The sequence below is a fragment of the Chiroxiphia lanceolata genome, chromosome 27 (assembly GCF_009829145.1).
Source record: "Chiroxiphia lanceolata isolate bChiLan1 chromosome 27, bChiLan1.pri, whole genome shotgun sequence".
In the NCBI taxonomy this organism is placed as follows: Eukaryota; Metazoa; Chordata; class Aves; order Passeriformes; family Pipridae; genus Chiroxiphia; species Chiroxiphia lanceolata.
In genome coordinates this window covers 65,413-90,647 of record NC_045663.1, presented here as the reverse complement: position 1 = coordinate 90,647, position 25,235 = coordinate 65,413, and the positions used below count along the sequence as shown (strand labels likewise).

Here is a 25,235-nt window from a genome sequence, read left to right as displayed (position 1 = left end):
GACTGTTAATGTTAACGGTTGCCAAGGGAACTGGTGCAGCTGCTGTGTGCAGGCAGAGGGTCCTTCTGCTTGGCCACCTCTGCATCGCCATGGTACGTTAACAGAGATGCCTTTCCTGGCCACTGCCATTACCCTTCCATAGGGGAGAAGAAGTTGGGGCACAGCTGCACTGAGGAGCTGCTGATGCCCCCAGATGACAGGTCCAGAGCAACGGCAGCCTGTTAACCTGCCAGCACACCTGTAAGAGGCCTTTGCAGCCTCTGCAGACCCACTGTGTCACTAGCTCGGACACTCGCTGCCCTTGCTCTGCCCTTCCCCAGTTTGCTGGGGTCCATGGGGCTCCAGCTTGTGGATGGAGAAGCACCTGAGCGTGCTTGCTGGACCAATGAGCACAGGGAAAGGTGAGTGTTGGGCGTCTTCTCCAACCAGCCTAGCAAAATGATCGAAGCCAGCTGAGGGTGGCAGTGCTCCCAGCTTTTCCCTCTGCAACTTTCTTGCACTTGCTCATAGTAACTTGGTGACCCATCTCACCTACATCTTATCCCTGCTTTTTGTAGGCCTGCTAAGCGCTTTCCACCTTGCTGGAAGTGACTCTTGTCACAGGGGCCTCCTTGGGCAAGTATCTGTCTCTGCTGAAGTAAAATTCTGCAGCTGATGCAGGACTGTGGGCTTGACCACCCAGCCATGCCTGGATCCTCAGGCCCATGGCTTTTCGGAGCCCAGAGTGATCTCTTGTGGTCTTGATGAACTTGCTGGAGCAGTTTTTTTGGGTTTTCAGTTCTGTCAGCCCTTTCTTGCAGGAGTGGGGAGGAGCAGGAGGAAGTTTGGAGCCAAATACTACTCTTCTCTGCCCTGCTATAAAGCCCTCTGGAAAACAGAAGAGTACTTGTCTGAATGTGGCCCAGGATTTTTCTTCCTCTTGCCTCTTGAGGAAACTTGCCTAGCACCTCTAGAAAAGGATTTGAGAAAGTTGGCACTTTCCTCTTCTCACCTAAAAAAGCTCTTTTGACTTTCAGTGACACTAATCACAAGAGAGAGATCAGGGCAACAGATCATGCAGTGATCCTTAATGCAGTGCCCTGCTGTGCACTGAAACATCAAGCAAGGAGCCCCATGAGGACAGACTGACTGATCGTGGAGTCATGAGGGACTGCACTCAAGTGTGTCTGCCACACAGTTACATATGTGATTTTAAAGATTTTTTCCCAGCCCAAGTGATTCTTTGGTTCTACAATAGGAGCTGGAATTGCCAAGTTGGGTGGACCCCCCTGCTGGTTGTCTGGTGTTCTTGCACGGCAATGGTGCTGTCACTTCCCTAGAGATACCAGGGTGATCCAAAGGCTTTCTGAGTCATGGTGTTAAGTTGCTTGTCTTCCTCCCAGAGCAGAACTGGCTACAGTGGGGACAGGGGTGTCTGACTGCATTACAGGAGAAGGAACATGGTGCAGCGGAGAATCCAAGAAGCAAAGCAGTAGTCCATGTGTGTTGTGGCCCTCGTGCTGCTCAGATACCTGCTTATTGATTCCCGAGTTCACTCAGCTTCAGTGGGGAATGGGGGATAACTTCCCTGCTCTGCCTGATTTGCCCACTGTGCTGGGGATAGGGAAAATGCCTCCCAAAGAAACTTATGAGAGGAGTTATGAGCTTATGAGTCCTCTTCTTGGTGGCGCAAAGCGGTTGGGTGAGGTCCTTCAGCAATCTTCCTTGCTTGTGCAAAAAGTCACAGCCCTAGCCATGCAGGCAGGAGCTGTGTGGTTTGTACTCTGGGCTTCACATCTTGCTTCTGACACAGACTTTCGGCACAATCTTCATCACTACATGCTTCGATTCCTCCACCTGGAACACAATACTCATAATTATCCTTGTTTCCTTCATAATGGGATTGAATGAGGTGAATTCATAAGCAGCCTTTAGAGCTGTGCCAGAACAGTGTTTGGTACTAATGTTGCCTGTGTTCCTGTGTGAGACAAGTCCTCTTTCTCAGAGAAAGATGGTTTTCCTGGATAGGACTAAGGTACACTGAGATGTCAGTGGAAAGATGCAAGTAGGATACTCAAGCATTGAGACTGGCACCAATGCATTCCTGCTTGCATTCCTGATCAGAAACAGAATCCAAATGAGCAAATTAGCATTTATATTTATGTGCTCTGCCCAGCTAGCTGTGGTTATGATCATTTAGGCAGGGCATTTTTAACTGGCCAGAAGAGGACCAGCCCACAATTTGCAAAGAGTAAGAGCCCAGGACCTAATTCTGCCAATGGCCTTGGATGCCTTTTGGTTCCTGACATCCCAGAGGAACCGGCCTGCATTGTGTGTTTCATGGTCTTTGCTTCTGACCCTCTTAACACTCTGCATTGCGCCTAAGGGGCTATTTTACATCACTTACTCATAATTAATAGAGAGGCTTGCCCTGCTGTCCCAGAGGGCTTTTTCCTTCTATCCAGCTTTTGCAGTTTGAAAGCTGAGGAAGTGATATCTGGGAGCCACTGTTCCTCCTTGAAGAACAGGGCTCCCAGATTGTTGAGATGACTGACAGCTCATGCTGGGCATTGATGTAAATGCAGGGAGCTAGTTCACCTCCGGAAGTCTTTTTTTGGGGTGTGGTGAGAGAAATCATTCGTTCTGACCTTGGTGAAACAAATAGCAAAGCTTCCTCTGACTTTAGAAGGGCCAGGAATTTTCCTTAGATCTTTGATCCCAAGAGTGCTACAAAGGTGGGGAGCATTTCCTCAAAAGCAGGGAGGAAGCCCAAACAGAGCATTGTTCCCCACTTCTCTATGCTGAGCAGATACTGGGAATGGGGTAGGAGGTAATTCAGACACTTCCCAGCAAGGCCTGTCATGTCACCCTTGCATCTTCCCTAGAAGTCTCTAGGCTCCTCTGGGCTGCAGTGGCTCCCTTACCATGGGTGTCTCTTCACTGCTCCCTGAGGGCTATGCAGGACATGGAGCTGCTGTGCTTTGTAGCACGTAAGGCTCCAGAGGTCAGGATGGCTTTGTGCCTCTATCCAGCTGGCCAGTTGCTTCCCACCAAGAAAGTAGCTCCCAAGAAAGCAAGCCAACAAAGTCTGGGGGCTTGCGAGAGGGAGAGCAATGCAGGCAGAGAATCGTTGTCTCGGAGAGCTGTGAGCTGTGCAGAGTGAAGGACAGCTGTGTTCAGAAAAGGAAGGTGTGTATCCAGCCAGAAGGGCAAATGTGAGGGAGAATCTGGAGAGGGACAATGGGAGCTTTGCCCCCTCCCATGTGCTGCCCATCTGGTGTCCACTGCTGCATGTGGCTCCAGAAGATTTCTTGAGTCCAGTGGGTCGTGGAGCAGACAGTTCTTAGACTGTCGCTAGCAGCAGGTAAGGAGGAGCCTGAAGTGTGAGTGTGAAGGGCTTGGGGTGGGGGACATTTGGCCTGTGGTGTCCTGACAGCATGTGCTAAATATTAATGTGATATTCTTAGGAAATGAAGACTAATAATGCTCAGCTGCATGATTTAACAAGTAAAATAAAGCTCAGGTAGCAAGGCAGGTGCAGGCTCATAAATCATTTGCTCAAGTTCTCTATGCCACATGTGTGCTTGCTTATGTTTGTGTTCTTGTGTGGTAAAGGCATGTGTGTCAGTGCATGTCCATCTGCTCTGCACTTGGAATTATGGCAGGCACATTGTGACTGCTGGATTCTGGCTCCAGTTGGGCGTGTACAAATATGGATTTCTTACTCAGATGTGTTCTCTGATTACTGTGCAGCCTCAAGTGATAACTGGAGGCCAGAAGAATTTGTATTTCCAGAGTTTGCTGTGTAAGCCCAGAACCCCCTTGCTATCCTGTTACTCTCTTTTTCCCTCAAATGGAAGAGGTAAAGTTTGCATCCTTTCTGTGCATTCCTCTAGGGGACAGAACTCTTTGTCTGAGACCTGTATACAAAGTTTAGGACCCCACAGGGATGCTTCTCAAGGTCTTCAGACCTGTGTGGTTGAGTTTAAGCAGCTGTGGGCTCCCTCTGCTTGAGATACCTTTGATATTTTGTTCATCTTTGATGGCAACAGGGGACTTAGAAGGATTAAAGTGGTGGTGTCCTGTTTGTGGAAGTGTCTGGGTGTCCACTTCTCTACAAGGAGGACCGTGCTGCCTCTGTCTCACTTGGGAGACCTGCTGTTTCTGGAAGAAGCAGGCAGAGAATCCTGCTGCTCTTCTCCAAGCCTCAGCATCTGGAAAATTTCTTGTATCTTGTTTTATTCTCTTTACCCATATCTTCCAGAACAGATGAAGATCAGCCCCAAGACCCGACTCATGTTGGTGGGGGTCCCTCAAAGTCCTTGGAGCTGGCAAGGCCTCTGGAAATGGGCAGCCCTTGACTGAGAGCTTGGTTTGACGTGGGCAGAGGGAGAGTCTTCCTGTGCCTGCCTAAGATGCTGTGTCAGGTAGGCAAGAGAGGAGCTGTGGCTGCAGATGTGGGGTGCAGGGCAGCACACATGCTTGATCTTGCCCTGGGCAGCCCTTCTTCCTCTTGTGCCAAATTCTGCTTCCAGACTTGCACCAGTACTGACCTACATCACTGTGCTGACTCTGGCATTGGCACCTCTGCTGCCACTGCACGGTGTTTTGGCCCTGCCGTGAGTGTGTCACTCCACTGCGGGTCTGTGGCCCTGTGGGGTGCACTCACAGGGTCAGTGGGGCCAGCCGGGGCTCACCACCCTGGGGGTTGGCCCTGGGGTGAAGTCCCTGAGATGGGGGGAAGGATAGGGATGGACAGATGGGTTGAGGGGGCCCCCTCCCCAGAGATCATATCAAAATGTCTCTGTTGTGCAAAGCAGAGGGAATGCCCTCAAGAGCTGATTTCCATGGCAACCGCAAATGTCAGGTTCCATGTGGTGAAAAACCGTTTCCATGACAACACCTCCTTTATCCTAGGTGCTGGGAGCTGGAGTGACAGCCCTGTTGGGGGAGGGGACAGGGAGATGGCCTCAGGTGCTTAACCTCCCCCTCACCTCCCCCCATCCTTCTCGACTCCTTGCCCTCAGCCCCAGCATCCCTGGGTGGGTGGTGCTGGAGGGGGGTGATGTGTGTGCCCAATAGCTCTTGGCTGCTACAGCAACCCTTCTGCCCCTCCTACCCCCAAATGGCTTTGCTCCTTGTAGAAGCTGAGATCTGAGTCTGTCCCTCTGTCTCCCTCTCCATCAGTTTAGTTTAGTTCTGGGTTTGCATCCTGGGTAGAAACAAAACTATTTCTCAGTGCTGTGGGAGCAGTAGGGAGTGACATGGCCAGCTGCCCCTCTTGGCTATGCACCGAGCACACATCTGGGCTGCCTGCCCTCTCCCACTCAACCTGCTCCCAGAGCACTGCCAGCCTCAGTTCACACAGGCATATTGCCAGGGACCCTGAGCAGTGATAGGAGCCTCTGCCTCAAAGCAAGGAAATTGGGGGCTTTGTGGAACAATCTCTGACTGCATACTTCTGAATCCCTGTCCCACATCCCACTCAGCTCATGAAAGAGATGCCAGGTCCTTGGCAGCTCTTGGGGGGAGCAGCAGCCTGGAGGCTGGTGAGTGCCAGTGCTGCAAGTGCTGGGGCCACATGGCAGTGCAGCAGGGTATTTGGAGCTCTGCAAATCCTTGTAGCTGATGAAGAATGGGAAAAGGACCTGCAGCCTCTCCCTCTTCCCTAAATGATGCAGCACCTCCTGGGAGATGAAGTTGGCACTGCTGCCTATCAAGGTGTAGCATGGCAGCAGCTTGGCCCCTCTGTTCTGTGAACTGCAAACTTATTTCAGTCATTTCCTCCAACTGTTGTAAATGTGGGTTCTACCTCCGTTTTCTGGCCAGTCTGGCTCAACCACTGCTTGGTGACGAACAGCCTTCCACATGTTGCATACTGGTTTCAGAACACATTTCAGGTGGTGACTTTTATGGCTTGATTTCATTTTATGTTGTTGCTGTTTTTTCTGGGGGTGTTTCCTAAGAGAGGGGACAGACTATGCCTGGACCTGCAGCTTTTGTGCAGGCCTCACCTACAATATTCTGATTGGTTTTTATTATGAATGTCACTGATTCTGGTCACTGTCAGCCTGTCTGAATGATGCTGAGAGACATGGAGTGAGATGTGCTGTGAACGTGGAAATTTGCCCTGTGCACCATTCTTCGGAGGAGATTCTGGTGCAGTTGGATCTTGCTAGCTGGAGAGGAGGCTACAGCTTGTCAGTCGCCTCTCTGGGCAGCGCAGGGCATGCAGACCTGCCAGCAGATGAGAGTTTTGCCCTACTTTGCAAATCAGACAGTTGAAGCTATTGGTTCCTTAATGCAGCTACTTCTGTCTTACCTGGAGAGTCCTCATATCACATGAGCGAAGCTACCCTTCAGGCTTGTTGTTTGTAGTTGGATTATTGTTGATGACACTAATGGCTGCAAGAGAGGTAAAAAGCTCTTCTCCACACCCAAGTGTGAGGAGTTTTACCACTTTTAACCTGAGCATTGTCCCTGAGGGCCAGAGATGTTGCTTGAGAGCATCACTACCCTTCTCAACAGCCATTCTGGTGCACACAGCTCTGTCTGCATGAGGGCTGGGGAAGGGGAAACATGACATGCCTGCTTGCTGTACTGCTTCTAGCCAAGGTCAGAGGCAGTCTTTCTTCTTTTCTGCTAGGAGAGTAAGTGGCTCAATTAGGTGAGCTGGCCATGCCTGCACTGAGTCAGGGCAGACATAGGAAGAGCTTCCAGGCATAGTCGCACCTTAGGCCTTTCTTTGCCACTTGCTGCATCTTAGGAAGCAGAGGTTTATGAATGGTGAGCATTTCTAGGAGAGCTGTTGTCTCAGGCGAGCAGCTGAGCAGGGAAAAGTGCCACGTTTCTTTTTGAAAAGTAGTCCTTTCTCCAAGAGGATGTACTGATTGCCATCACAATGTCTTGGTTCCCTTCTGTCACGCTCCTACTCTGCACAGCAGGCAGAAAGGGGCACCCTGTTACCACTGCCATCAGCACCGTGTGCTGGGCAGATGGGCCAAGCTCTAACCCTTTGCATTTCTCTTTCATTGCAGATGGCACGCCCAATTCAAGTGAAACCCGCAGACAGCGAGAGCCGTGGAGGTAGTTGTCATCTCTCCTTGTTTCTCCTTTGGTGGCTTTGTGCTTGTGAGAGGGACCAGGAAAAGAGAGAGAGAGTCCTGACCCTGCCTTCCTCTACCTGCATTCTGTACGAGGAGATGTTTGTATGTGGCAGAGATCTGGGGGGAAGGGGGGGGGCAGGAGGAGAGCCTAGGGATAGGCTTCAACTTGACACAGCACGCAGCTGACAGCACCCCAAATCCTAAGGGTGATAATGTGGCTGCCTACTCCACTCTCTTTCCCAGCTCTTTGAGGGTACTATTAGCCTGACAGTGCCTGTCCCAGGAGGTTACTGAAGCAGACCTGCACTTCGGTATATGGCACGGAGGCTCCTGGAGGGTGTAAGCTGTTGGGAAGAGGTTTCTTCATTTGTACACCTGATCAACCCAATAAAAGCCAGATCCTTGCAGCAGCACTGGCTTTTCAACATGGTCAGCTCACTGCTCCACAGCTGATTCTCCTGTCTGCAGCTCTCTCCTCTGCCTCCCCCGTTGCTGTCTCAGCCTCCCACTCTCGGTCCTGCAGCAGCCCCCATCACATTGTCAAGGCTGCAGTGCCATTGCAGAAAAGATCACATGATGGAGAAATAATTCTGAAGGGAAAGGATCCTGAAATGGAGGTGCTGTCAGCCTGCAGGGGACCAGCTTGGTCAGAGCAGCATACAGTGAGTTCAAAGCTGGAAGACTGGGAAAGAGAATCTGTTAATTTAATGGGAAGCTCTCAGCAGCTCAAATGCCTTCTCCAGGTGGAGAGGGTTCACAACTCCAGCCCTTTCCTAATCCATTAATTCATTTCTCTGCTCTTCCTTGTCTTACTGATATATTTCTTTTCCTTTTCTCTCCATTTCTACGTCTGCCTCTCCATGCCTTGTGCTGTTGGTGCTGCCCCTGAAAGCAGTTTAGTAGAGGCAAGGGGAGGATTTGTGTGGTGCTTTTTGTGCTGTGGGGCAGCATGTCCTGCATGCGGTATTTAGATTTGGAAGGCTTTTGTTTTAAATTTTAAGAGGCCATTTCCAAACAGTTTATAGTGATTTTCAATTATTGCACTGTCAGGAACATGAGATATATTTTATAATATTTTGTATGAATGTGTATATTTACGGTTGTGTGATCCTCCTTTTAAAAAAATTGTTTAGGTCAGATAGATCATTTTTCCAAATAGGATATGTAACTTTTGGTTATTTACTCGAGAGATAACTTTTACTGAAGTCTGGGCAAATTTATTCTCTTGGCCTATACTGACAATCCCAGGAATGCTACATATAGTCATGCTCCTTTCGAAAAGGACTGTGACTTAAGCCTCCAAAGAAAATAGCTTTTCTAAACCACATAGGACTAGATTCATCTCACCTTATTTCAACCCCTGGTTCAGGGTTGAGTTTAAGGTCCTTATCGGTGCTATAGACAGTATAAAGAGACCATTCCTTCAGGGTGTTTCACTGTTGAAAATGATGTTAGGAGTGGATGAAGTATTCTTTAGAGATGCCTGCAGTGGGTGTAGAGGGGGCTGACTACTCACTGACACCTCACATTGCCTCTGGATTCAACTAATAGGTGGTCAGTCCATCCCTTATCACATTTATTTTAAAAATTTGCAACCCAGATTTCTAACTAATTCAGAAATTCTGTTGTTATATCTGAGGTTACTCCTAATGAGTCTTTAAAAAAAAAAAAAGCATAGGAGACTAGGAAAGCCTTTGCCAGTCATCCTGGTGCCAACATCTCCGAGCCAGTAGCAGTGTCAGACGTGGCCGCAGAGCAGCCCTCCCAGCCCAGAGAGACACATAGCAGGCCCTGTCTCCCAGCCCAGAGAGACAGACAGCAGGACCTGCTGCAGGGCCTCGTGTGCCCCCTTGACACACACCTTCCCAGGCAGATGCACACATTCACCTTTTCCACCCTGCATTATGTCCTGACACAACAGCAGTAAAACCAGACCAAACAGACAATCCATGCTGTGAAATGACCAACCGCTGCAGCTTTGTTTTCTTAGGTTTGTGTCTTTGCTGAGTGCAAGTCTGGCGTCTCTGGTGTCTACTGCTAGGCTGAGGTAATTTCTGCAGTGTGTCTTTTGCTGATGGGCTGCTACTGGCATCTCTTCTGTACACAGCCACCTAGTATTAAGTGTTGGGACATAACATCTCTGATGCCTCAGTTTCTCTGTCAAATAGAGCTGAAACAGGCCAACAGGTTAAAAAACAGGATGTTGATTTGGAAGCAAGCTTTTGGTCAAGGCACTGGACTCTGAAATCTCTAAGCTTATGGAAAGTGCCGCATTTTCTGATTGCAAATGTCAGAACATCAACTCTGCTTCTGGTGGACAAGGCCTTTGAGAGCAGCAGCCTTTGGAGTCTGAACTCCTGTCTCTCTGCAGCCTGGGTACCTCACTTATTCACTGCAGAGCATCTGAGGGGAACAGACTGGACCTTTTTCCTACGTGCAGTCTTCGGAATTGGGCTGTAAGAAACATGATTCACTGTGAAGAAATCTTTCTCTTATGTTGTCAGTGACTTCAGTCCCTTCTAATATTGCTGTTGTGGGCATTCAGAAAAGATTCTGAACCCATAGGTGTGTGTATTTAGATTTGCCTTTATAGTTTGAGTCCCTAAGGTATCACGGTTTTAAGCTGTTCTACATCACCAGGAAGGCTAGCATTTTTTTTCTTCCTAATTCAGAAAGGAAAGCTGAAATTCCCACATAAACACAGGACTTCTAAAAGGTTCTGTTAGTGAGCTGGGTCAAACAACAGAAAACCTGCAGTAAAACTGCAAGAATGGAGACTAGCGTTCACTGTTTCAATGGACTTTTCCCAAAGTGCAGGGTATAGAAAAAGGCTTTTGATTCAGAAGAAATGGTATGAGGAAGAAACCACAAGAATTATCCAGGAAATTTCAGGGCTCTCTGGAGGAGAAAATAATGAGTAACTTGTGATTTGATGTTGATTTGATTGCAAGTTGACAAGGTCCCTTTTTGTTCAGTACCTTCATTGCAAAGGTGTGGCCTTTTGCATCCATTAGACTGTTGTTTGGTGAAGACTTAAGCTTTGAGTGGCTACGGTGACCATCAGGTCTTTACACTGAACTAGTCTTCAGCCAAAACTGGAACCACTTACCCAGCTCTCCCCTGGCTACCCACAGTTCTTTCACAAGAATCTCACACAAAATCAGACCCAGAAGCAAAAGGCCAATGTTGCAAAAGTAGCATTATGTCCATGTAGCTGTGTGTTCCCCCCACCTAGAGTTTCCCCCTTGCCACTCTGACCAAGACAGCCAAACAATCTGAGGTCTCTGAAGGGAAAGGCAAGACCATCAAGTGCATTTCTGGCTATTAAATCTTAGCCCAGTTATTTGCTTGCAGGCTCAAAGAATAGAGTTATTTTACAGCACCTGAAGTCAGTACAAGTATTTCCTAGTGAATTTCTCCCCTTTGTTGATGTGTTTCTCTTAAGGAGCTTCCCTTGTGTTTGCAATCCAAAGGCAGCAGCATGGTGCACATATCTGAAATAAGGCCTAGCTGCAGCTGCCACATAGATTCAGGACAGAGGAAGGGGGAACACTACAGAGCTCCTGTGTCCTCTGCCATAGCCAAACTGGGTTCACATATGGCACCAGGTGATGTCAGTCAGAGCACAGAGCTACTGCTCCTTTAGTTTCCATGCTCTTCTTCACAGTAAATATGTTCCTCTCCAGTCCCTTTTTTTTTCACCCTCTGCTTCCAGTCAGATTTTTCGCCTCCTCTATGTGCTATTTTTTGGCTGGTTTAACCGTCCGCACTTCTGAGCTAGCACCCACTTTGTTACCTCCTGTGCCTTAGCTGGACATTATTGGGCGTTGCCAATTGGGATGGACCCAACCAGCTGAAATAATGTCTCCAAATGCAACCATTGCCATACAGGTGCAGGGAGAAATGTAGAAAGAATTGCAAGGAAAATGGAAGGGGATGAAATTCCCACAGGTTTTGTTACCCAGGGAATCATAAAAGTGAGAAAGCTGGGAAATTTGGCCTTTAGAAAATACACAAGGCCATATATTTCAACCACTTCTAGTTATATAAATCAGGAGTATCTGTTTGGGACTGGGTTAAGAGCCTTGAATACAGCACTTCTAACACTTCATCTCTGATGGACACAAGTGGCACCTGTGTTCACATGTCCACCTGGTGCTAGAGGAGAGCTGTGCCTGTGTGAGCCTGTGTTGGGGCTCTGTGGGGCGGTGCCACAGGATGAAGTGACTCCCTGTGGTGTCTGCATGGGGGATGAGTGTGTCTGTCTGCACATCCCTCTTGCTTACTGAGGAATTTTGTTTCAGAAGGCACCTGCTGGGGCTGGGTCTGTGTATAAGTGTGTTCCTGGGCATGCATAAGCCTCTGTGCTTGTCCATTAATGCTGCATGTGTGCATCTGCTTTTCTGCCAGGGACCAATGGCACATGTAGGTCCTGCCTGCGTGTGCTTCTCAGTGCATCTGTACTTAGCAGTTTGTTTACTTACCTGGGTAGGAACTGTCCTCTGACCAAAGGGGAGCAAGGAAGGGGCTAGGGCAAGCTTTGGTGGCAGCGTGAATGTGTAATGTGCCATCCATTCCTGCCGTACATACACACCACCACCCCTGTAGCCTGTTCTGCTGCTGTAGCTCCAAGACCTGTTGTTTTTCAGGTCACTGCACTCTCAAACAGATAGCAGCATCCTTGCTATTTCCCCTGATGTGCATCACATTGCATTGGTTTGTTTGCAGCCAGCCCCTCTGATCCTGTCGCTAACAATAAGGAATCCTCTCATACGGCTCCTCCGAAGCCGTATCCCAACACATTCGCTCCCATGGGTCATGTCTCCCGTGCATGTGGGGGAGAGTTAACTCAGTAGTTGACACAACTATTTTCTTGCAAAAATGGAGATTGGGCTGGTATTTAGGCTGTTATTTTAATGTTGTGCTATTTTGATAGCTGTTCACATCAAATCTGTGGAGGATGTTGCCCCATCCACTGCTGTGTTTGTGCTTGACTGGATGGCACCAGGCAGTGTGATGAGCCCCTGAGGGTACCGATGGGGGAACTCTGTATCTTTCTTGCCTCCACACTTATCCATCCCAAGAAAACCATAATCCTCTCTTCTCTCTTCTGAGGAGGAACCCAGAAGGACTCTGAGCTCAAAGTCATGGATGAGTTGGCCAGCCTTCCAGCTCCCTGCCAGTGTGACACGGGTACAAAATGCCATTGGAGAGGGGAGCAGGGACCATGGAGATGTTAGTTGGCCTTCACCAAACTGTCTGGCATTTGGGTGATCCTGCAGTGACACAGGTTGGGACCCAGGATGCCAGGGTTTATTCCAGGCCTTAGGAGACAGCTGGTTAGATTGGAGTGGGGAAGGACAAATGGAAACTAAGATGCTGGGTTACATGGCAGCTGAGGAAATGGTGATCCTGGAAAGAAGGAAAAGGAAACAGAAGTCAGAGGTCCTGGAATTTGTTCCTTGCCTGGGTTGGTCTGCTGTATTTTCAAAGGTATCTCTTGGATTTCACATGCTGGTCAGCAACAGTATAATTGCCCAGATAGTTTTTCTTATTAACGTTTGTGTTGGATTATTCAAAGGAAAAGGCTAATGAATAAAAGGAAATTATTAATCTTTTGTTTTCTGTTGGAGAAGGTAGGATAGGGGAAGCCACAGAAACCTTTGCAGGTGTGAGGAGCTTGGGTGGACCCTGCACACTCACCCCTGGAAGCATTTCAGCCAACAGCAAATCATTTCCATGCCAGGCATGTTTTTAACGCAAGGCTGTTTTGTGCTTAAGTGTCCCTGTCCTCCTGCTCTGGACTGACTGTAAGCCTCATAGAAGGTTGATGTTTCTGTGTTTGCCCCTAGGGGACAGGAAGCTCTTTGTGGGCATGTTAAATAAGCAGCAGTCTGAGGATGACGTGCTCCGGCTCTTTGAACCATTTGGGGTCATTGATGAATGTACGGTGCTCCGTGGACCTGATGGTAACAGCAAAGGTGTGAACCCCTCTGTGTGTCATGCCCTTTCTCCCTGCTCTGCAGGGAGCGCTCACCAGCCTCACTGCTTGTGCCTCCTTTCCACTGGGGTACTTATTCCTCCACTGTATCTTTATGGGAACGCATATCACAGCCCGGCATAGGGAGCAGGGCACGAAGAATCATCTGCTGCCAGGAAAGACTGGGGAAGGTGGGCAGAGACTGAGGGGAAAGGAGGGGAAGCAGAGCATGATGAATAGCTGAGTTACCAGGATCACTAGTGAGCCTTTCTGTCAGTCTGGGTCTGCAAGTTGAAATGTTTGTACCCACAATTAGGAGTCCACAGAGACTTTGGGGAAGAGGTAATCAGGGACAAGGGTGGAGATGGTGACATCATCTGTAGAGTATATCATTGAAGTAATAATTTGAGACCCTTCCTCTTTTTTCCAGGATAGAGGACTTGGGATGAGTCATCCTTTTTGTTCCCTGCTTCCTTGGGGTGGCTTTCCTTTGCCTTGCCTGAGATACAGACACTGTCTCTTGCGTGATGGCACTTTCACAGCAGTCCTGTCACTGCAATCTCCTGTGCTCTTTCTGTCCCTTTCCAGGCTGTGCTTTTGTAAAGTTCTCATCTCACACAGAGGCTCAGGCAGCAATCCACGCACTCCATGGCAGCCAGACAATGCCCGTGAGTATAAGGCCAGGGTACCTACCCTCTTCCTAATCCTCGTCCCATTACCCTGTTGCAAGGACCTCCCCACACTCTCCAAAACCATGACAGGTTCAACTGCAGTTTCCAGTTGGTGTGGTTGGGAGGTGTGTGTGGGGATGTGTGTGTGCACATCCGTGCTCTAGTCTTAGTAACCATCCTGTCTCCTGGTCTGATGTTTGTAGCTATGTTCATCCAGACTGGTAGTGACAGTGCTTACATCTATAAAGGCTAAATAAAAGAGAGCCAAAACAAGGCCATGAATTTGTCTTGGAAACAGCTCCCTGGAGTAGTTAAAAACTGAGCAGGGTGGAAGCTAACAATTCAGCCACATGGGTGGTCAGGACTTCAGTGTCTGAGCACACTCCTCGACTTCTCTTATCTAGGCAGTAGAGGAGGCCACTGGGGTGGGCTGGGTGCTGGTGGGAATGCTTTGTGTGTTATGTGGGATTGTGTAGCCATAGCTGTGCCTTCTTGTGCGAGTGGAGCTGCAGTTGTGATCTCATTTCAAGCAATCTCTAACCTGAACTGGGGCACCTCATGGGAAGGACAGTGCATTGCCTGCAGCAGGGGTATTTCCAGCTGCCAGGAACTGCTTTGCCTATCGAGCCAAGCTCATGATGGTGGAAAGATGGTGCTTGTGGCTGTCAATGACCTGAGTGTTCCTGGCCACACCATCACCTGGTGAATATAGCCAGGGATGTGTGCACCCACTTATGCGGCTGTGCAGGGCTCAGGGTGTGAGGGGAAGGGCATGAGAGGGAAGGGTTGGATGGACGGATGGATGGGGAAGGCACAGCCCAGGTTCCAGGCAGCTCCCGAGCACTTTCACGCCAATATTTGCTCTTCTGCTCCTCTTCCCACTCTGCTGCCTGTTCTGCCCCATCCTGCCTTGCCTGACTGCTGACTCTCTGGCTGTCCCACACCTCTTCTCTCCTGCCTCCTGTCTGTCTCCTCTCTCTGTGCCTAGGGTGCCTCCTCCAGTCTAGTGGTGAAGTTTGCTGACACAGATAAGGAAAGGACCCTCCGTCGTATGCAGCAAATGGTGGGGCAGCTGGGGATATTCACTCCATCTCTCACCTTGCCGTTCAGCCCATACAGCGCCTATGCGCAGGCTGTGAGTATCCTGCGTGTGTGTGTGGGGAAAGGCTGCCCTCCTGACTGTGGGGCAGCAATGTACCTGGGAGACCACAAACTGGTCTCTTAACAATTGCATGGAAGTTTCCCAGCACCTTGGTACTTGCTCCTGGCTTCAGTTTCTCCAGTTGGCAGCCTTGTCTTGCAGAGTCTTTGTGCGTTTCTCTCCTGGAATGGGGGGCAGGGGAGAGCTGGGACCTCCTCAAAATGAGCCTGAATTTCTCTGATGGTGGTGTAGGCTGGTGGAGGTGCATGGGAGTAAGTCAAGCATGACCCAGTATCTTTCTGTCTTGTTTTGAGGACAGATCAGAGACATGATTCCTGGGCAATGTCTGCCAGACATATACCAACTTGTGAACTCTTCCTCTGGGTCACTGGCACAAATGCATGTCTCTCTCTCGTTTTGGAGCACTACGAGAGCCCTGGGCCCAGCTTCACAAGTTTATTTCTCTGCTGAAATTCTTAAGAGGGCCCTAGTCCTCCCAATGCTGTCCTTGGCTCCCAGCGTTTTCTCACTTGGCTAGTGTGACTGTGGGGTTTGCAAGATGCTGGAGAGAGAGCAGTGGGTAGCAGAGGACCAGAGGTGTTTCAACAGTCTGGCTGTGCTTTGGATCTTAGTGAGAGAACCTCATTGCCTTGGAACCACCGTGGCAATTACCACTGATGTTTGTGGCAGGTCCCAAACTCAACAAGTCCCATATCAGCTGCGGTGGAGCATCATTTGAGTGTTCTTGGTGACTGTCATTTTCAGGTCTCTACTGCCCATGGAAGGAGGCTCAGAAATTGCTCAAGGCATGAGAGATTCTTGTGTTGATAAAGAACTCTGAAGTACATACTGAAAGTAATTTTGCAGCGGGGAGAGAGTGCAAATAAACCTGTTCTTCTCATATATGTGGACACCTCTTTCTCCTCTGGCTTCAGCAGCTACTTGATGTGCCTTCCTTTCATTTACATGACATAGAAGGAACTGTTTCTCAGTTGTTGGCCTTTTCCTTCCAAAGATTCCCCAGAAACTGCCAAATGCCTTCTAAGTGTGTGGCAAGACCATGGACAAAAGGCAATACATATGAGGCTCCATAATGTTGGGGAATTTTGGGAACCAAACGTAGAATTTATCCAACACAGATTATTTGATTTTTCTTGTGTAATGAAGCTGAGAACAGCTATACCATTCCAGGTCTTTCAGCAGAAGCATGATTTAGAGGGAAGAACCCCTTCTGACCAGGTACTTTTGCCAGGACCCATCTTTTCTGTCCAGCCCACAAGCCAGTTATACCTGAGGTCAAAGGTTGTAGCTTAGCTCAGCTGTGAGTCACCAGATAATCATTCTGGTGTATCTTCTGCTGTCATGGAGATAGCACTAACTTGGGCATGGTGCGGTGGTGAAGGAGGCAAGAATGGACCACATAGTGAGGTTATGATGGCAGAAAGTGTTTTATTAGCTTATGGTCCAGGATGTGTAAGGATGAAGAACAGTGAGACCTTCTAGACTCTTTTAAGTGCCCTCCAATCTTCAGGAACTCCTGCTGATGACAAGAAACCAGTCAGGTCTAAGCTGTGCTCCTTGCTTATCGTTACCTTCTTTCTCCTCAGTTGTGTCTGTTACTATGTTGGTCTGTCTGATTCTTCACTGGCCTTCCTACTCTCAGACTTTATTTTGGTTTCCCCTTGACTCAAGACTCAGCCTCCTGCTTCTTTGTGATTTTTTCCTCCTTTCCCTTTTCCTTTCCACTGGTTTTGGTTCTCTCTCCTTTTTCTTCCTGAGCCACTGACCTCACATCTGACTGTTTCTTCTCTTGTGTCAGTCCTGGTCTTTGGTCTCTCTTCTCCTGGAAGAGAGATCCTGGCCAGTTCTCATATGCATACAGTGTCCCCATCAGAGGGAGAGGATATCAGTCCTTTGAAATGCCATCTAACATCTCTCTGAAAGTGGGGACAGAAGAGAGGCATTTCCTTACTGAATCTCCTTGCAGTACATCGAAATATCCTGCTATGGGCAGCTTTGGGAGGTGGCCACTCTGGCAAGCCAGGGCTCAAGGGAACCCCAGCATACTTCATGCTTGCATGATTCTGGTCTTGGAGTAGTAGATGCTGCAGCAAAGGTTACCCACAGGGCCGGGAGATGCAACTAACCATTATGGATGTGGTTGAATCAGAGTGAGAGCTGCAAGGGTGCATCATAGGCATCATAGGTTCTTATATTCATAATTTAATAAGCCAGCAACTTTCTCTCTTTGTTCCCATGGGGTTTGCTGCATTGCCACACCAAAGCGGTCCTCAGGAGTCCCAGTTTAGGAAGAAGTTTGGAGCCTGGGTTGTTTTGGTTTTGGTTTCAGCTGGATGTTTTAAATTTACATTAATTTCCTTTTTTTTCTTAAACTATCTCAAATTAAACATGAAATAATCATACACTGTGTTAGGTCTAAAATTATTCAAATCTATTCATATATGCAAAATAAGATAGTTAAAACAGTCAAACAGTACATGGTAGCTGAAACAGTTTGTAAGAAGTCTCATCTGGGAAGTACAACTGGCTAAACATCTGGAAGAAATTTATTGCAATGCTTAAACCAGGTTTTGATCCCAGGTGCCTCTGCAAGTGAAAAGTTAGTATTTCCTTAATTTCATTTCATTCAACAAGTTAGTTCAGATGGTGTCAGGGAAATGTTGGAGAGCTGGAAAAAAAATAATAATTATCAATACAAAAGAGGCCTGAAGTTTTTAAAAAGCAGCCAGTGCAATTTACTAAGTGTTTATAATGCTTGAATATTTCTTGTATATTATAAGTCAGTTATGTTAGTTAGTTCCAAACACAAAATATAATTTGTTCACACCTCCACCCCTTTTCTTTCTGCTCTTACGGTTCATTATGGTAATTTTATGTAAGCAATGAGAACAATTTCAGAATGCCAGTTTGGTGCATATGCAGTTGGATACAAGTCTTGGTCCAGTCAGAGCCTGGCACAGAACAGGCATTAATGACGAAAAAGAAAATCAGTATTCACATAGTGAGTAAGGAACGTGTTGGTTTCTGCACCCTTGAATGGGCACAGTGTGAAGACAGGACTAGGAATATGTGCAGGCTGCTTGCACAGAGACACTTTCCTCAGCAGAGTCCTGTGCTCCCAGGAAGGCCACATTTTGCCCCAGTCCTGGCTTAGGGTGAGTGGCTCCCAGTAATGTGAGTCCAGCTTCAGGAGAGTTGTGCCAAAGATGATGTGGTGGCAAACAGACAGATGATAGCAGGGCACTTGCTTTCTGGAGTTGTGCAGCAGTGAACCCCTGTGCTGTCAGTCCATCTGCCCATGGAGACCCCATTTTGTGGTGTCCACTTCTTCCTAAAAAGGCCTCAACCCTGTCCCAGCAGTGCATTGCAGAGCAAGTTTCACCTCAGTGGCTTTGCTTATACCAGGTTACAGAAACAGCAATGCCATGAAATTCCTCTTTTTATGCAAGAATAATTATCAGTTTCCGTGTGAAGGAAATCAAGAGAAGGTTTAGCTAGCCATGAACTTTTCAGAGTTACCAGATTCTTCAGCTGAGACCTGGGCCAAACTGGCCCACCCATTTGTGGATGAGGTAGGTTATTGAAAGCTGTGTATGTTGCAAAGCAGACAGTGGGATGTGGCAATGTAAGGAAGATTTGTGTTGTTTTCTTGGGTTTTGCCTTGTGTCACCCCTCAGCACCTCCTGAGAAAACCACAGTTTCCAAAGAGCCATACCTGTGCCTCCTCTGCTGTTCTTCCTTGATGGGGAAGACAAGGCTTATAAAGGGGCTGGATAATTTTGCATCCAGAACTAAGTCTTTGTTGCCACTGCACCCACTGATGGTCAAATAGGACCAGAAGGATTTTTTTCTTCTTACTCCTAACCCTCCTCCCAACCTCGTGTCCCACCCCCACCCTTCCTTTTGTACGGTGCATCTCTGCCTGGGCAGGTGTGTTATGGTGGGACCATGAGGAGCTGACATCCTCTGATCCCAGGGTGCAGGCCACTGCCAGAGGAAAGGCTGAGCTCAGTGGATCATGGAGCAGACCTCTGCTGCAAAGCATGACATAAGAGCTGGGCCTGGACAGACACCCGGTTGCACAGCAGGGTGCCTGTGCCGGAGTGAGCTCTCCCAGCAGCACGATCTGCTTGTTGAGGTGGGGCAAAAGCAGAGGAATTTGGACCCTGTTCCTCAAGGCAAAGCTGTGTTATTTAATACCTGGCACTGTCCCAGGAGAAGTGATCAGAGAGAAGGGCCTGTGGGGAGACAGTATTGCTGGGTGCCAGGAGCACACCCCTTCCCTGCTCCCTTCCTCATTGCAGGAACTCTCTGAGCCAAAGGGGCCCATCCCAATGCCCCGGTGCACAGTTGAGTGAGCCAAAACCCCTCAAGCTGCTGGTATTTGGAGGGTGAGACATGGGAAGAGCTGCCCAGCCATGGCACTGGCTCTGTGGACTAGGATGCCCACTGAGCCGTGTCCCCTGGTTGAAGGATGGGAAGCTGTGCCTGGCTCTCGGGGGCTTTCACATGTGGCCGGGCCCAGGCCACTGTCCCGCCTCGATGGGCAGCCACTGCATGGGTACATGGCTGCCAGGATCTGTGGGCCCCTGGGCATAGGGACTGTCAGCCGGGCACAGCACAGGCCTTCAGAGGATGGTGCTGCTGCTGCCCACCCTGGCAGGCCTGGTCGTGTCGTGGGAAGCTCCAGGGCAGGTGGCAGGAGCCCGGTGACGCACAATGGCAGCTGGGGGTGGGGGAGGTGGCAAGGCTGCAGCTCCAGCTTGGCCCTGGTCCTGGCTGTGGAAGGCGAAGGCAGTGGCTGGGCTGGCCTGTGCAGCCTCCCCCAGCTCCGGCACGGCCACCATGGGCCCTGGCAACAGGAGGCCCTGGGCAGCATTGGGCCCTGACTGCACGGTCCTGCCTTGCAGCTGATGCAGCAGCAGACGACGGTTCTCTCCGCTTCCCATGGCAGCTACCTGAACCCAGGCGTCGCCTTCTCCCCCTGCCACATCCAGCAGATCGGTGCCGTCAGTCTCAACGGGCTGCCAGCTGCTCCCATTGCACCAGCATCAGGTGAGGGCCTGGACGCAGCAGGTCCTTCACTGCCAGTGAGCCTCCTGCCCCAGCACTTGGCACAGTGCCCACCCAGGTAAAACAGTTCCTACAGCAGCATGTGGATTAGTTTGCTCTTTTCTAACAATGGAGCCTCTGAGCACAGCAGTCTCTAGTCTGCATAAACTTTTGCAACCTCCCTGTCACCCTCACATGCTTAATATACATTCTCTTGCCCTGCTGTTCATTTTTGCTGCAGTTTTTCCCTTTGATATAGTTAAGAAGGACAGGGTTCCCAGGATTGCACTTGACTCTGAGGTCAGCAGTGCTATTATTCATTATCATCATCCCACAGTAATAATGCATATTTGGGTTTGAACGCCTGTCAAGAACAGGCATGCATCATGCTAGGTGCTGCACAAACCCAGATTAAAAATGTTCCATCCCAAAGCTCTGAGAGCAGTTAGGACTAGCAGTGCTGCACACTCTTCTCACTAGTGCTGCCTCTTAATTTTGTGAAGGCTCCAGCACTAGTCTGTCATCTCCACATGCCAACTAGAAGAGATAATAGCTTCATACACAGCAGCCTTGCCAGGCAGATGGAAGGTTGGAACATGGGCTTTGTGGGACCTTGACTTTCACGGGATACCCTCTCTTCTTGTTCTACAGGGCTACATTCACCACCTCTCCTGGGAACAGCAGCCATGCCGGGACTTGTAGCACCGATTTCTAATGGATTCACTGGAGTGGTACCATTCCCAAATGGGCATCCAGCCTTGGAAACAGTTTACACCAATGGCCTTGTGCCATATTCAGGTACTGAGAGCAGGAGAACTCCCCACCATCCAGAGACCTGAGGAACTGCAATTAATTCCTCTTTTCTGGATTTCCCACAGAGAATACTTGTCTAGCTCCTTGCCAGGCACTAACTTGGGGGCGGGGGGGGGAACCAACACTACACACACACACACACACACGAAATGCACGACTGATTCTGATTACGTTTTTCTCTGCAGCCCAGAGCCCTTCAGTAGCAGAGACTTTGCACCCAACCTTCACAGGAGTTCAGCAGTATGCAGGTACCAGCTTCCCTTGTCTCCCTCAGGCCCTTGGGTGGCTGACCAGATCCTCAGGTAAATGGTTTGTTCTATCTGTGGACTACAGCTGCGTATCCGACCACCACCATCACCCCCATTGCACAGAGCATCCCTCAGCAGCCTCCCATCCTGCAGCAGCAGCAACGAGAAGGTGAGGTTCAGAGTGGGACTATGTGTGTCCCAAGACATGGGTGGGATTTGTGTAGCTCATCTTCTGCACCACAGAACCAATGGAGAGGAGACAGCACTAATTTTGTCCGCTAATCTTTGATACTGGAACTGGGCTATGGAAACAACCACATCTCTGCTGTGAGTGGACTAGAAAAGTTCACAGGATGCTTGTTATGCATAATTCCTGAGCTTGTCCCTGGCCAGATGTTGCCAGGTACAAAGGGGACAGTAGGCACCAGAACACCAAGCTTTCACATCCAAGGGATAGAGTCAGCACCTTCCCTACACAGTCAGGGGAAAAGAGCACTCCCTCTCTATCTTTACTGATGCCAGAACCACAGTGGTACCAGTCAAACTAGCCTCTCCTAATGTACTTTCCTCTCTTTTCAGCCTTCATAGCCTTCCGAGTTTATTTTTCAACTTATTTCAAAATTGGCCTAAATAGAATTTGGAGGCAAAGGCATTCTCTCTCTGCTCCTGATCCTTACAGCAGGTGTCAGGGAGGGAGCAGCTTCTTGTGCTCATCAGGCTCACAAGGAGCAAGTGAAGGACTAGACAGGACCAGGTCAGCCCATAAATGGGATGTATGGCAGGCGAGGATTAAGGCTGCAGCTTATGGACTGAAGGCAACCAGTGCCTTAACTGTGGGCAGGGAATGCCAGAGGAGCAGCTTTCACGTAGCAGTGTCTGCTGCTCTCCTAGGACTGGGAGAGCTATGAACGAGGAACTCTTACCTCAGCTGAGTTCCTTCCATCAAAACAGCACCCAGACCATCATAGAGTTGTTGTGTCCAGCACCCTATCTGGGAACTAGATAAGCTTTGAAAGTGAAGCTGCTCTCCAGAAACTTCAGCTTTGTATATTACCTCCCAGTTGCTCTTAGACAGCCCTCAGAATCCTTTGGGGAGTGGAGGCAGTGCTAGGGTTCTCCTCCAGTGCTGTGCTATGAGTTGAGCCCATTTTTCTTCCCCTTCCCTTTGGGGTTTTCTGTTTTGTCCTTCCCCACTGGCCCCATGTCTGCAGGTCCTGAAGGCTGCAATCTCTTCATCTACCATCTCCCTCAGGAGTTTGGAGACAACGAGTTGATGCAGATGTTCCTGCCTTTTGGCAATATCATTTCCTCTAAGGTATTCATGGATCGTGCCACCAACCAGAGCAAGTGTTTTGGTAAGTGCTGACACCAACAGGCGAGGGAAGCATGATAGATACTGATGACAGTTATTATTGGGCATGGCACCAACAGTGCCGTTGTTATCCATGCCTGTGTCCTGTCCTTCAGGTTTTGTAAGCTTTGACAACCCATCCAGTGCACAGACTGCTATCCAGGCTATGAATGGCTTCCAGATTGGCATGAAACGCTTGAAGGTCCAGTTAAAACGGCCCAAGGATGCTAACCATCCCTACTGACAGCAGTAAACAAGCAGGAGTCACTTCTGCAGCACAAGGTAAAGCTGGCACCATCATAGCACAGTTCTCTACAGTGCTGGCCAGTGTCAGGACAGCAGGGTCTGGAAGTGGGGAGCCACGAGCTGAAGGCAGTAGTACAGCTAGTGGGGCAGTGGCCTCACCTGCCAGGGCCCAGTCCCAGCACCCGAGCAAGGCCCGGAGATGATGGCCAGGTTCAACAGTCTAGATCATCAGGCAAATTTGTGGCAATGAGGCAAGTCCAAAGGCAAGCCAGAGTGTCAATCTGCAGGTCAAGATCAGGATCACATATGGTGAAGGTAAATAGGGTCAAACATAGCGCAGTGATTGCCAGGCAGGTCTATAATGTCAATAGTAAACAGATCAAACATCAAGATGGGAAGACAATCCAAGGGTTGAAGGCCAGGTAATTAGATCCATGGACAGGACATGTCTGTGGACACGTGGAGACTGGAATTTCCACAGTGTAGATCAGACAAAGGCTGATGACACAGGCCTGAGCTATAATGAGACTTGGAGCTGTGGGCAGGGTGGACAGAAACTGCAGGTGAGGCTGGTCAAGTTCATTAAGGCCTTTTAGTGCACTCAGGGCCCTGACAGGCAGATGGGTTCTGTTTGTGGTCTAAGCAAGGTTTCAGTCTACTGTCCAGCTGCTCCCCCAAAGCTTTTGTCTGCCTAAAAAGGTTTTAAAAGCCAATTTTCAATTGTTACATGGGCCTGAAGTTAGTCTGCAGAGAATGCTTTCTGGGGTAAGAAGGGATAATCCCATGATTCACAGGGATCACAGATAAGCAGAGAAAAGGTGAGACCCTTAAGGACCACAGAAGAGCTGCCTGACACAACAGCTGCTGCCAAAGAGCTGGCTTCTGCCAGCCTACAGACAGGGAGCAAGGGACAGCTGATCTGATTTGGGTCATAGTCCTTCATGTTTAAGCAACAGCAACTCAAAGCCTGAGGCTTGCATAGATGTCCTCCTAATCTCCCAATTCCCTTCCTCCTCCCTTTCTGTTCAGGTGAAAGGAAAGTCCAGAGGAAGAATTTCTGCTTCAGGTTGATTTACAGAAAGGCCAGTAAATTTATCGACTCTTCTGACACCACTCCTTTCCTTCCTCTGCTTCCCACCTACCCACCCTATCTTCCTCTTCCCCTCCTCTCCAAGACACGCAATTAAAGAGAAGGCTCAATATCTGCCCAGGAGGAAGATTCTTGCCACGACCGACTCATATTTGCTGCTAATGTGGTGCATAGCAAAGGGACCAGCAAACCAGCAGCCCCTGGGGACATAAACCTCTTCCTCTTGGGGTATGGCTGGAGTACGTGGACCAAGAAAACCCACTGGTGTGTCTCTAGGTTAATGCAGTGATGTATGGAAGTTTAGTCCCATCCCTCCCTCCCTCTTGCTCCGTTTCTGGCCTTTTCATAGACAAATATACATATATATACAGTCTCTATTTTTTTTTTAAAGTGGCTCACAGGACCAAACTTTTCAGACTGACTGCTTGCAAGAGGTATTGGACGTTTGGGGTTTACCTTTGCAACAGTGTCTTCTCAGCACACACTGCAGATAGGCCTGAACATTTTGAGAGGATACTTGGGGAGAGAGAGGGGGAGGGTGGCAGAGGGTAGGGAGAAAGAGAGGATCATCTCTCTGCTCAACATTAGCAAGAAGGAGGAGAAATACATACCTCCAGGATTAGGGCACAGTCAGATGCTCAGCTCGAGTCACTCATCCACTGTAGCACCAGCCTGGTTAAGGATCTCAAGAGCTCTCAGTCTTACCTGTCCCAGGGCTTCTGCAGACAAAGCTCCTGGAATTTGGTGCCAGACCCCATCCTGACAACTCCCCGATTAGACTGAGAGCACAGGAAACCAGTCACTTTACCTACAGGAACTGTACTGCCTCCCCACACATGGCACAGATCTGTGTTTCATAGTTCTCCATGGTAACAGCATTTTCTTGATGAAGGCAAGAGAAGATAACAGTGTGAGCAGATGCAATCTTCTAAACAGTTACAGAATCCTCCTGGGGGCTACACACTGCCTCCCCGTGTCAGATAAGCTAATGCTTTCCATAAGCTGTAAAATGTGTTGAGGGGGTTGAACGACATAGCAGAGCTGCTTAGTGAGCAGTACTTATTCCCAGATGAAACAGGACGTTTTCTCCCTCTGAATTCAGCAAGAAGACACCTCACGCACCCGTTTGCAAAGCTTTCCCCAGCAGATGCAAGGATAATATGATGAAAGAGGGTTGTCATTCTGTTTTTTCATTTTTCCCAGCACTCCCTCCAAGAGACTGATAATACATTATGCAGCATATATATATATATATATATATATATATATATATATATATGGACAGCTATACACCCAATACTCTTATGCACAGAATGTAGTTCAGAACTTGATTTAGAAAATATCTCTGGGAGGGGGGTGGTGGTGTCACGCTGACAAGGCACATCCCTTTCACAGTTGGAAACAATCTCTTAAGTTTCTACAAAAATAAGGAAAGCAAGACAGAACAAACCAACCAACTCCACAGTGATTAGTGACTGGTTAATTTCAATATTCCAGAGTTTGATAAGGTACCACAAACATTTGGGTGGGTGGGTGT

General features: G+C 48.9%; 1 protein-coding gene across 6 annotated transcripts in view; it reads left to right on the top strand.

Moving 5' to 3' along the window:
• Positions 1-24,937, top strand: part of CELF5 (CUGBP Elav-like family member 5) — a 55,520-nt gene extending 30,583 nt beyond the window's left edge. For 2 of the 6 annotated variants that reach the window (XM_032711775.1, XM_032711770.1), the window contains 11 exons: positions 7,017-7,068; positions 12,938-13,066; positions 13,654-13,733; positions 14,725-14,871; positions 19,809-19,953; positions 20,602-20,748; positions 20,949-21,011; positions 21,097-21,180; positions 22,223-22,366; positions 22,479-22,644; positions 23,638-24,937. In XM_032711775.1, the coding sequence (XP_032567666.1) occupies positions 7,017-7,068; positions 12,938-13,066; positions 13,654-13,733; positions 14,725-14,871; positions 19,809-19,953; positions 20,602-20,748; positions 20,949-21,011; positions 21,097-21,180; positions 22,223-22,366; positions 22,479-22,606 (1,119 nt within the window). In that variant the 3' untranslated portion in view covers positions 22,607-22,644; positions 23,638-24,937. Of the gene's footprint in view, positions 1-7,016; positions 7,069-12,937; positions 13,067-13,653; positions 13,734-14,724; positions 14,872-19,808; positions 19,954-20,601; positions 20,749-20,948; positions 21,012-21,096; positions 22,367-22,478; positions 22,645-23,637 lie in introns of those variants that run through there. The other 4 variants (XM_032711771.1, XR_004360978.1, XM_032711772.1 and 1 more) reach the window with 4 other exon arrangements.
• The last annotated feature ends 298 nt before the right edge of the window (positions 24,938-25,235 follow it).